Raw genomic sequence first — 10,953 nt, 5'->3', positions numbered from 1 at the left:
ATCAAGGGACTAAGGAACAGTCACGAGGAGCTGAAAAACGCTTTAAACGAAATGCATAACAAAATGGAAACCACCACGGCTCGGATTGAAGAGGCAGAGGAGAGAATACGTGAACTAGAAGATAAAGTTATGGAAAAAGAGGAAGCTGAGAAAAAGAGAGATAAAAAAATCCAGGAGTATGAGGGGAAAATTAGAGAACTAAGTGATACACTAAAAAGAAATAATATACGCATAATTGGTATCCCAGAGGAGGAAGAGAGAGGGAAAGGTGCTGAAGGGGTACTTGAAGAAATAATAGCTGAGAACTTCCCTGAAGTGGGGAAGGAAAAAGGCATTGAAATCCAAGAGGCACAGAGAACTCCCTTCAGACGTAACTTGAATCGATCTTCTGCACGACATATCATAGTGAAACTGGCAAAATACAAGGATAAAGAGAAAATTCTGAAAGCAGCAAGGGGTAAACGTGCCCTCACATATAAAGGGAGACCTATAAGACTCGTGACTGATCTCTCTTTTGAAACTTGGCAGGCCAGAAAGAATTGGCACGAGATTTTCAGTGTGCTAGACAGAAAAAATATGCAGCCGAGAATCCTTTATCCAGCAAGTCTGTCATTTAGAATAGAAGGAGAGATAAAGGTCTTCCCAAACAAACAAAAACTGAAGGAATTTGTCACCACTAAACCAGCCCTACAAGAGATCCTAAGGGGGACCCTGTGAGACAAAGTACCAGAGACATCACTACAAGCATAAAACATACAGACATCACAATGACTCTAAACCCATATCTTTCTATAATAACACTGAATGTAAATGGATTAAATGCGCCAACCAAAAGACATAGGGTATCAGAATGGATAAAAAAAACAAGACCCATCTATTTGCTGTCTACAAGATACTCATTTTAGACCTGAGGACACCTTTAGATTGAGAGTGAGAGGATGGAGAACTATTTATCATGCTACTGGAAGCCAAAAGAAAGCTGGAGTAGCCATACTTATATCAGACAAACTAGGCTTTAAATTAAAGGCTGTAACAAGAGATGAAGAAGGACATTATATAATAGTGACAGGGTCTATCCATCAGGAAGAGCTAACAATTATAAATGTCTATGCGCCGAATACCGGAGCGCCCAAATATATAAAACAATTACTCATAAACATAAGCAACCTTATTGAGAAGAATGTGGTAATTGCAGGGGACTTTAACACCCCACTTACAGAAATGGATAGATCATCTAGACACACGGTCAATAAAGAAACAAGGGCCCTGAATGAGACATTGGATCAGATGGACTTGACAGATATATTTAGAACTCTGCATCCCAAAGCAACAGAATATACTTTCTTCTCGAGTGCACATGGAACATTCTCCAAGATAGATCATATACTGGGTCACAAAACAGCCCTTCATAAGTTTACAAGAATTGAAATCATACCATGCATACTTTCAGACCACAATGCTATGAAGCTTGAAATCAACCACAGAAAAAAGTCTGGAAAACCTCCCAAAGCATGGAGGTTAAAGAACACCCTACTAACGAATGAGTGGGTCAACCAGGCAATTAGAGAAGAAATTAAAAAATATATGGAAACAAACGAAAATAAAAATACAACAATCCAAACGCTTTGGGACGCAGCGAAGGCAGTCCTGAGAGGAAAATACATTGCAATCCAGGCCTATCTCAAGAAACAAGAAAAATCCCAAATACAAAATCTAACAGCACACCTAAAGGAAATAGAAGCAGAACAGCAAAGGCAGCCTAAACCCAGCAGAAGAAGAGAAATAATAAAGATCAGAGCAGAAATAAACAATATAGAATCTAAAAAAACTGTAGAGCAGATCAACGAAACCAAGAGTTGGTTTTTTGAAAAAATAAACAAAATTGACAAACCTCTAGCCAGGCTTCTCAAAAAGAAAAGGGAGATGACCCAAATAGATAAAATCATGAATGAAAATGGAATTATTACAACCAATCCCTCAGAGATACAAACAATTATCAGGGAATACTATGAAAAATTATATGCCAACAAATTGGACAGCCTGGAAGAAATGGACAAATTCCTGAACACCCACACTCTTCCAAAACTCAATCAGGAGGAAATAGAAAGCTTGAACAGACCCATAACCAGCGAAGAAATTGGATCGGTTATCAAAAATCTCCCAACAAATAAGAGTCCAGGACCAGATGGCTTCCCAGGGGAGTTCTACCAGATGTTTAAAGCAGAGATAATACCTATCCTTCTCAAGCTATTCCAAGAAATAGAAAGGGAAGGAAAACTTCCAGACTCATTCTATGAAGCCAGTATTACTTTGATTCCCAAACCAGATAGAGACCCAGTAAAAAAAGAGAACTACAGGCCAATATCCCTGATGAATATGGATGCAAAAATTCTCAATAAGATACTAGCAAATCGAATTCAACGGCATATAAAAAGAATTATTCAACATGATCAAGTGGGATTCATTCCTGGGATGCAGGGCTGGTTCAACATTCGCAAATCAATCAACGTGATACATCACATTAACAAAAAAAAAGAGCAAAACCATATGATCCTGTCAATCGATGCAGAAAAGGCCTTTGACAAAATCCAGCACCCTTTCTTAATAAAAACCCTTGAGAAAGTCGGGATAGAAGGAACATACTTAAAGATCATAAAAGCCATTTATGAAAAGCCCACAGCTAACATCATCCTCAACGGGGAAAAACTGAGAGCTTTTTCCCTGAGATCAGGAACACGACAGGGATGCCCACTCTCACCGCTGTTGTTTAACATAGTGCTGGAAGTTCTAGCATCAGCAATCAGACAACAAAAGGAAATCAAAGGCATCAAAATTGGCAAAGATGAAGTCAAGCTTTCACTTTTTGCAGATGACATGATATTATACATGGAAAATCCGATAGACTCCACCAAAAGTCTGCTAGAACTGATACATGAATTCAGCAAAGTTGCAGGATACAAAATCAATGTACAGAAATCAGTTGCATTCTTATACACTAACAATGAAGCAACAGAAAGACAAATAAAGAAACTGATCCCATTCACAATTGCACCAAGAAGCATAAAATACCTAGGAATAAATCTAACCAAAGATGTAAAGGATCTGTATGCTGAAAACTATAGAAAGCTTATGAAGGTAATTGAAGAAGATTTAAAGAAATGGAAAGACATTCCCTGCTCATGGATTGGAAGAATAAATATTGTCAAAATGTCAATACTACCCAAAGCTATCTACACATTCAATGCAATCCCAATCAAAATTGCACCAGCATTCTTCTCGAAACTAGAACAAGCAATCCTCAAATTCATATGGAACCACAAAAGGCCCCGAATAGCCAAAGTAATTTTGAAGAAGAAGACCAAAGCAGGAGGCATCACAATCCCAGACTTTAGCCTCTACTGCAAAGCTGTCATCATCAAGACAGCATGGTATTGGCACAAAAACAGACACATAGACCAATGGAATAGAATAGAAACCCCAGAACTAGACCCACAAACGTATGGCCAACTCATCTTTGACAAAGCAGGAAAGAACATCCAATGGAAAAAAGACAGTCTCTTTAACAAATGGTGCTGGGAGAACTGGACAGCAACATGCAGAAGGTTGAAACTAGACCACTTTCTCACACCATTCACAAAAATAAACTCAAAATGGATAAAGGACCTGAATGTGAGACAGGAAACCATCAAAACCCTAGAGGAGAAAGCAGGAAAAGACCTCTCTGACCTCAGCCGTAGCAATCTCTTACTCGACACATCCCCAAAGGCAAGGGAATTAAAAGCAAAAGTGAATTACTGGGACCTTATGAAGATCAAAAGCTTCTGCACAGCAAAGGAAACAACCAACAAAACTAAAAGGCAACCAACGGAATGGGAAAAGATATTTGCAAATGACATATCGGACAAAGGGCTAGTATCCAAAATCTATAAAGAGCTCACCAAACTCCACACCCGAAAAGCAAATAACCCAGTGAAGAAATGGGCAGAAAACATGAATAGACACTTCTCTAAAGAAGATATCCGGATGGCCAACAGGCACATGAAAAGATGTTCAGCGTCGCTCCTTATCAGGGAAATACAGATCAAAACCACACTCAGGTATCACCTCACGCCAGTCAGAGTGGCCAAAATGAACAAATCAGGAGACTATAGATGCTGGAGAGGATGTGGAGAAACGGGAACCCTCTTGCACTGTTGGTGGGAATGCAAATTGGTGCAGCCGCTCTGGAAAGCACTGTGGAGGTTCCTCAGAAAATTAAAAATAGACCTACCCTATGACCCAGCAATAGCACTGCTAGGAATTTATCCAAGGGACACAGGAGTACTGATGCATAGGGGCACTTGTACCCCAATGTTCATAGCAGCACTCTCAACAATAGCCAAATTATGGAAAGAGCCTAAATGTCCATCAACTGATGAATGGATAAAGAAATTGTGGTTTATATACACTATGGAATACTACGTGGCAATGAGAAAAAATGAAATATGGCCTTTTGTAGCAACGTGGATGGAACTGGAGAGTGTGATGCTAAGTGAAATAAGCCATACAGAGAAAGACAGATACCATATGGTTTCACTCTTATGTGGATCCTGAGAAACTTAACAGGAACCCATGGGGGAGGGGAAGGAAAAAAAAAAAAAAGAGGTTAGAGTGGGAGAGAGCCAAAGCTTAAGAGACTGTTGAGAACTGAGAGCAAACTGAGGGTTGATGGGGGGTGGGAGGGAGGGGAGGGTGGGTGATGGGTATTGAGGAGGGCACCTTTTGGGATGAGCACTGGGTGTTCTATGGAAACTAATTTGACAATAAATTTCATATATAAATAAAAAATAAATAAATAAATAAATAAAGTTAAAAAAAAAAAAAGAAAAGAAAAGTCCAGATTGCCATTGGTGCTTCTGACTGACCAGCTATAGATCAGTTTCCCATGACCCCCTCCTTGGGTTCAATTAATTTGCTAGAGTGACTCACAGAACTCAGAGAAACGTTTTACTTAGTAGATTACCAGTTTATCTTAAAAGGATACAATTCAGGAATGGCCAGATGGAAGAGGTGCATAGGGCAAGGTATAAGGAAGGGACATAGACCTCTTATGCTCTCTGAGCAAGCCAATACCCACCCCCTATCTCCAAATGTCCACAGACCCAGAGGCTCTCTTTTTGGGCTTTTGTGGAGGCTTCATTACATAGGCATGATAGATTAAACCATTGGCCATCAGTAATTGAACTCAATCTCCAGCCCCCCTCCCCTTCCTGGAAGTGGTGGTGGTCAGGGGAACTGAAAGTTCCAGCCCTCTGATTACATAGTTGGTTCTCCTGGCAACCAGTCCCCATCCTTTGGTGCTTTCCAAAAGTCGCCTTATTAACATAAACTCTGGTCTGGTTGAAAGGGGTTTGCTATGCATAACAAAAGACACCTTCATGGCTCCTGTCACTTCGGAAATTACAAGTTTTAGATTTATACCCAAAACAGGACAAGATCAAATACATATTTCTTATTATAAATCACAATATATGTGATTTATGTATGTATATTTTGATGTTTTTCTTGAGGGGCATGGTCAGACTTTGAAAGCTACTGCATCAGAACGCAACTAATCTGTCTAAACCTTAGCAAAACTTTGGTATACAGTATAGTTAACTACCTCCCTGCAGGTTATTAAAGCAGTACCCAGATCTGCTGTGGATCCTTCCTATCACATTCTCAATGGCAACAGTGTTATATTTCATCAAAGTTGATTGACAGAGGACTCTTTCTCTACCCTGACACCAGCTGCCTGAGTCTATAAATCAGTAGGACATCATTCATTGTAAAAGATGATAGTCCATACCTACACACCTTGGGTCATTGTTATTTTCTGTCGTTAGGTTGTCATGAAATAAAAGACCCTACAGTCTACCACACTTACAATAGACTGAAAGAGTTGGACAGAGCACAGTTCATTTTATAAACAGTAGCAAATATACAGTAAGAGGAAGTTCTGTTAGTAATGGTGGTTACTCTTTATGCAGGTCCTATATTACATGTTGAGGATCCAAAGACAAATAAGGCTAGAGCTCAAAGTCCAGCAGGTGCTTCAGGCACAGTAACGTCAGAGGGGAGGAACAAGAAACAGATGCAATGTAACATTAACCACCATAGTAATTAGTTCAACATTATATAGAAAATGTGAAGAAAGAGCTTTGGTAGTGTGGCAAAAATAACTAGATTGGTTTGAATCCAGGGACCGCTATTTACTTCTGTATATTAACTGAAATGAGAAATCTATACTAGTATCTGATCAAATATATGTAATAGAGGGAACTAAAAATTTAGATTCTTAGTGAAATGATATCTTACTTTAAAAGAAGATTCTATTATATATTTTTTGATTGTTTAATGTTTATTTATTTTTGAGAGAGAAACACAGAGTGTGAGTGGGGGAAGGGACAAGAGAGAGAGGGAAACACAGAATCCAAAGCAGGCTCCAGGCTCTAAGCTGTCAGCACAGCTGTCAAAGTGGAGTCAGCTTGGGATTCTCTCTCTCTCTCTCTCTCTCTCTCTCTCTCTCTCCCCCTCTCTCTCTCTCTCTCCCTCTCTCTCTCTCTCTCTCTCTGCCCCTCCCCTGTTCTCTCTCTCTCAAACAAATAAATTAACTTAAAAAAAAAAACCAAAATATGAACTTGGAATTTAAGATTGCCCTTGTATTTTAGAGCTGAATGCAAAACTTGTATCCCAAATAGTCCATTATTTTTTAGCTTGCTTTCTGAAAGATTTCTCCCAGATTTGGGAGGACATCTATGAAAAAGATCAAAGATCCATGCTTTTCTTTCATTCGTTCAGCATTTTTGAATTGCTGTTTCTGTGGTTGGCATTGTGCATAATAATTAAAAAAAAACCCACCTTGACTGCTTTCTGTTAATCCAGAGAGAGACCTCTCTTCTTGCACGGTGAACAACTAGCTGAGAGCCTATCACTCTCACCTGTTTATAAGACTTCTCATCTGTTCCTCAGTCTGGGGAAAACTGTTCATTTTCCAGTTCTAATTTACATAGAATCTTTATGTTTACTCATTAAATTTCCTTGAACAATACTTTTGCAAGAGGGCCCTTTCAAAATCTTTCCCTTTTATGACAGTGTAAAATAATTCATTTAAACAGAACTTGGCAAGCAGGAAGAATTCAAATGCTGGCTAATTATCTACTTGTTTGTTATTAGTCAATACCTTTACGCTACACTGGTTGCTATCAGTATTATACAGATTTGCTTCCTTGTTAAAATGGCATTTTCTTGAAAGCAAAATGAGCAGTTTTGCCTCTTTTTGACAACTAAAGGCCTAATATTATTCTGAAAAAGAGCCACAGACCTCTGTGGTGGATAGTGCCATGGGGTCCATGTTGTAGAGGAGGAAATCAAGCCAGAGAGGTTCAGTGAGCTTGCCCAGGGTCTCAGAGTTGACAGGTAGTGGAACACAGTTTCTGATCAGCAGCTGGCTTGGAGCCAGGTGACCAGTCTGCACATCTGAGGAACCACCTGCTTTATGATGCAGTGTGATAGACTGGACCTGTGATTACCAGCCTGTGAAAAGTGGACTCTGGGCTTACCTCATCTCTGTCTTTAAGCTCACTTTCTGGTCTTGGGTAGGTTGCAACTTCTCCAGATCTTGACTTATTACCCCGAAAGGAAAAAAAAAAATGGAGATATTGAGGCAAATGATCTCTTTACTGTTCCCTTTAGCTCAAACTCTGAATCTTTATTGCAAGTCAACTGGGGAGGGGAAGGAGTACAATATTAATGACCATACATTATTAAGGAAAAAGGATACTTGCTTTTGGTAAAGATATTTTTGGGGCACCTGGGTGGCTCAGCCAGTTAAGCATCTGACTTCGGCTCAGGTCATGATCTCGAGGTCCGTGAGTTGGAGCCCCGCGTCAGGCTCTGTGCCAACAGCTCAGAGCCTGGAGCCTGTGTCTCCCTCTCTCTCTCTGCCCCTCCCCCACTGGCACCTGTCTCTCTCTCTCAAAAATAAAATAAAAACATAAAAAAATTTAATATATATTAAAAAAAAGAAAGATATTTTTGATGTTTCTAAAGAAAGCCTGAAAGGCAAACTGTAACAGATCCACAGAGGGGTTGAGAAAAACCCAAGAAAGAAAAAGATGAGAGACTGGACATGGTGCCCATCTAGAAAACTCAAAACAAAAACAAACATAACAAATAAATTGGGGGAAAGAAAAACATAGAGCTCCCAAATAAGACAGAGTATTTTACCAATGTTTCTTTCACTTCAGAATGAAGAAATACTGGAAAGCAGTCACGATGGGGCAAACCCTGAGCCAGAGCAGCTTGACGGCCCTGCACATCTTTCCCCCTCTAGGTAAGATTCCAGATCTTTGGTAGGAGTCGTTTGAACCCCTAGAGGTGGTGGGGAAGGAGGGGAGGGTATCCTCCGTTTTAAATCTTGTCACTCATTTTTCCCAGATAAAATCACATATAGTTTTCTGTAACCTTCACGTGTGTACTGAGAATAAACCCATGGATCTCATAAAAGCAACAAGCAAGAGCTGAAAATGATATAAACCAAGTTCCAAGGATACTCAGTATTTTAAAAGATGAATTATCAAGAAAATAGTAAATGTAAACTAATGTTGATATTGATTGACTTATTGGTTTCAAAGCATTTAAAGGCAATAGGTTCCCTAAACACACAATTTATACAAATTTAATGCTATGTTTGGACTATAGGAAAGTGTTTACATGTATGTGAATACTCAGCAGTTCAGAAAGCCTAAATTAGGGTGGTAAAGACCAAAAACATCAGGAGAAACTCATTTAAAAATATCTTTTTTTATACTCAAAATCCCATCATTAGCTCTATTCTCGCAATCATCACATTGTTTATCTCCACACCATTTGACTTACTGACTTATGAACCACTTTTATCCCTAGGGACTATCATAATGCTTAGCTCTTAGCAGGCCTCCAAAATATGCCTGTAGAATAAATGAACCAATGTCTTTAGGAACTTGCTGCTTGATTAAAGCCCATATTAGTTTAATTAGACTACTTTATACTCTTTCGCTTTAAGGTGTACTCAAGGAAACATGTGGGCTTGTACTAATTGAAATGTTATCTCTGAGTTATGGCAAATGGCCCATGTCAGCATATCTGAAAGTATCTTTAGTTGGGTGGTCTCTGAAAAGCGCCAAGTATTGGCAATGTGTTCTGTTGTCCTTAAGAGACAGTACCTCTCTTGGGACGTTTCTATCACTACAACTCATGCCTACTTTTATGATTCTAATTTCCTTTTTCAAAAATTGTAATTTTACTCTTATAAGAATCTTAGTTAAATGGGTCCTTTAAGTTAATTGATGAATTCTTGTATTAATTTACAGTAGACCATTAAATCATACTTCTAATGGGAAATATAAAGGAAAAAAGTTACAGCATTTAATGAAACAAAAATATCTTTATGATTCTTGCAAAAGAACTTTGAGAAAATGAAAAATTAGCTTGTGGGTTAAGCAGGGTGATAGGGGGGTCTAACATTACACTAATGGTTTTGCTCTACTACCAGCTTTTTATAAATCTTTAAGATCACTACTCTTTGCTGCAACAACTTAATCTCTGCATATTTCCTTATTCATTTCTGTTTTGTAGATTTGAGTTTTTATGCATAACTCATACAAATTTGTTGGGGTTAGATGATAGGTACAATGTGCCTGACACAGTTAAGCACCCAGATTTTGTTGAATGAATTATAAGCTTTTCCAGAGTATAGGTAAAATGTTATACCAGATAGTGTCCACCACTAAGGGCTCTGAATAATTAGTCTCTTTTCATATTTGGAATGACTTGCCAGAAAAATATTTCTTTATTATAGTTGAAAAATATATAAGAATTTTAAGGGGCGCCTGGGTGGCGCAGTCGGTTGAGCGTCCGACTTCAGCCAGGTCACGATCTCGCGGTCCGTGAGTTCCAGCCCCGCGTCAGGCTCTGGCCTGATGGCTCAGAGCCTGGAGCCTGTTTCCGATTCTGTGTCTCCCTCTCTCTCTGCCCCTCTCCCATTCATGCTCTGTCTCTCTCTGTCCCCAAAATAAATAAACGTTGAAAAAAAAATTAAAAAAAAAAAAAGAGAGAAAAATATATAAGAATTTTAAGTACAATGTGATAGCACTACCTTCAGAACTTCTGTTTTATCCAGGAAAAAGCACATGAAACAATTAGTAGGTAGCACAATTATATATGTGATAAAGTATATATTTTGGGAGGAGGGCAGGGAGAGATGCTTAATTGAAGAGCACAGTTAGGGTTGGATTTTCAAGATTTCAACAGGAACAGGAGAAATGGTGTTCCTGGCAAGGGAAACCAACTTACACAACGTATGGTCATGAGTGAGATGTATGATTGACGATAGTGGCAGTGGGGAAAATAAAGCTTCAGAGAATAAAGAAGGAAAGGAAAATTGCATAAGGCCTGGAAAACCAGGTAGAAGAGATTAGATTTGATGCTTGAGACAGTAAGGAGCCTTTGAGGTCTGGAGCAAAAAATATCTACAACCAAAAAATTCAGATGCTTCCAAGTTTTAAAAACATATGTAGATTGAATCACACCATATCTTAGGCTAAGAATTGAGCAGGAATCAGGTGAAAAGGAGATGAGAACACACTAGGTACAAATACACTGAAGCAGCATTCAGAGAGAAGCAGGCCTAAGAACATTCCTGGCATTAAAAGACTCGAGCTAAATTTGAGTCTACTTTCTGACACCTCATGATATCACATAAAAGGAAAATATGACCCTTTCAAATGACGTCTTACGGCACCATGGCTATAGTTTCTTATTTCATCCTTTCCTGAACAATCCATTAGAAGAGAAGAATTCCCCCAACTTAGACATTCCAGCATAATTCATTTAACAGACAAAAGAAGCATTTAGGTGTCCATAGCAGCGGACATGATAATCCTCTGTCCTGAG

At 38.9% G+C, this 10,953-nt stretch overlaps 1 protein-coding gene across 1 annotated transcript in view; it reads left to right on the top strand.

Annotated features, from left to right (window-relative positions):
* MCF2L2 (MCF.2 cell line derived transforming sequence-like 2) overlaps nucleotides 1-10,953 on the top strand; it is a 271,514-nt gene that overhangs the window by 163,300 nt on the left and 97,261 nt on the right. The window contains exon 15 of the mRNA XM_040480870.1: nucleotides 8,268-8,353. Within this exon, the coding sequence (XP_040336804.1) occupies nucleotides 8,268-8,353 (86 nt within the window). The remainder of the gene's footprint in view (nucleotides 1-8,267; nucleotides 8,354-10,953) is intronic.

This window comes from Herpailurus yagouaroundi, unplaced genomic scaffold, assembly GCF_014898765.1.
Source record: "Herpailurus yagouaroundi ecotype Mexico unplaced genomic scaffold, PumYag 159, whole genome shotgun sequence".
NCBI classification, from domain to species: Eukaryota; Metazoa; Chordata; class Mammalia; order Carnivora; family Felidae; genus Herpailurus; species Herpailurus yagouaroundi.
Note: the sequence above shows the minus strand (reverse complement) of the source record. Positions and strands in the feature narration are given on the sequence as shown.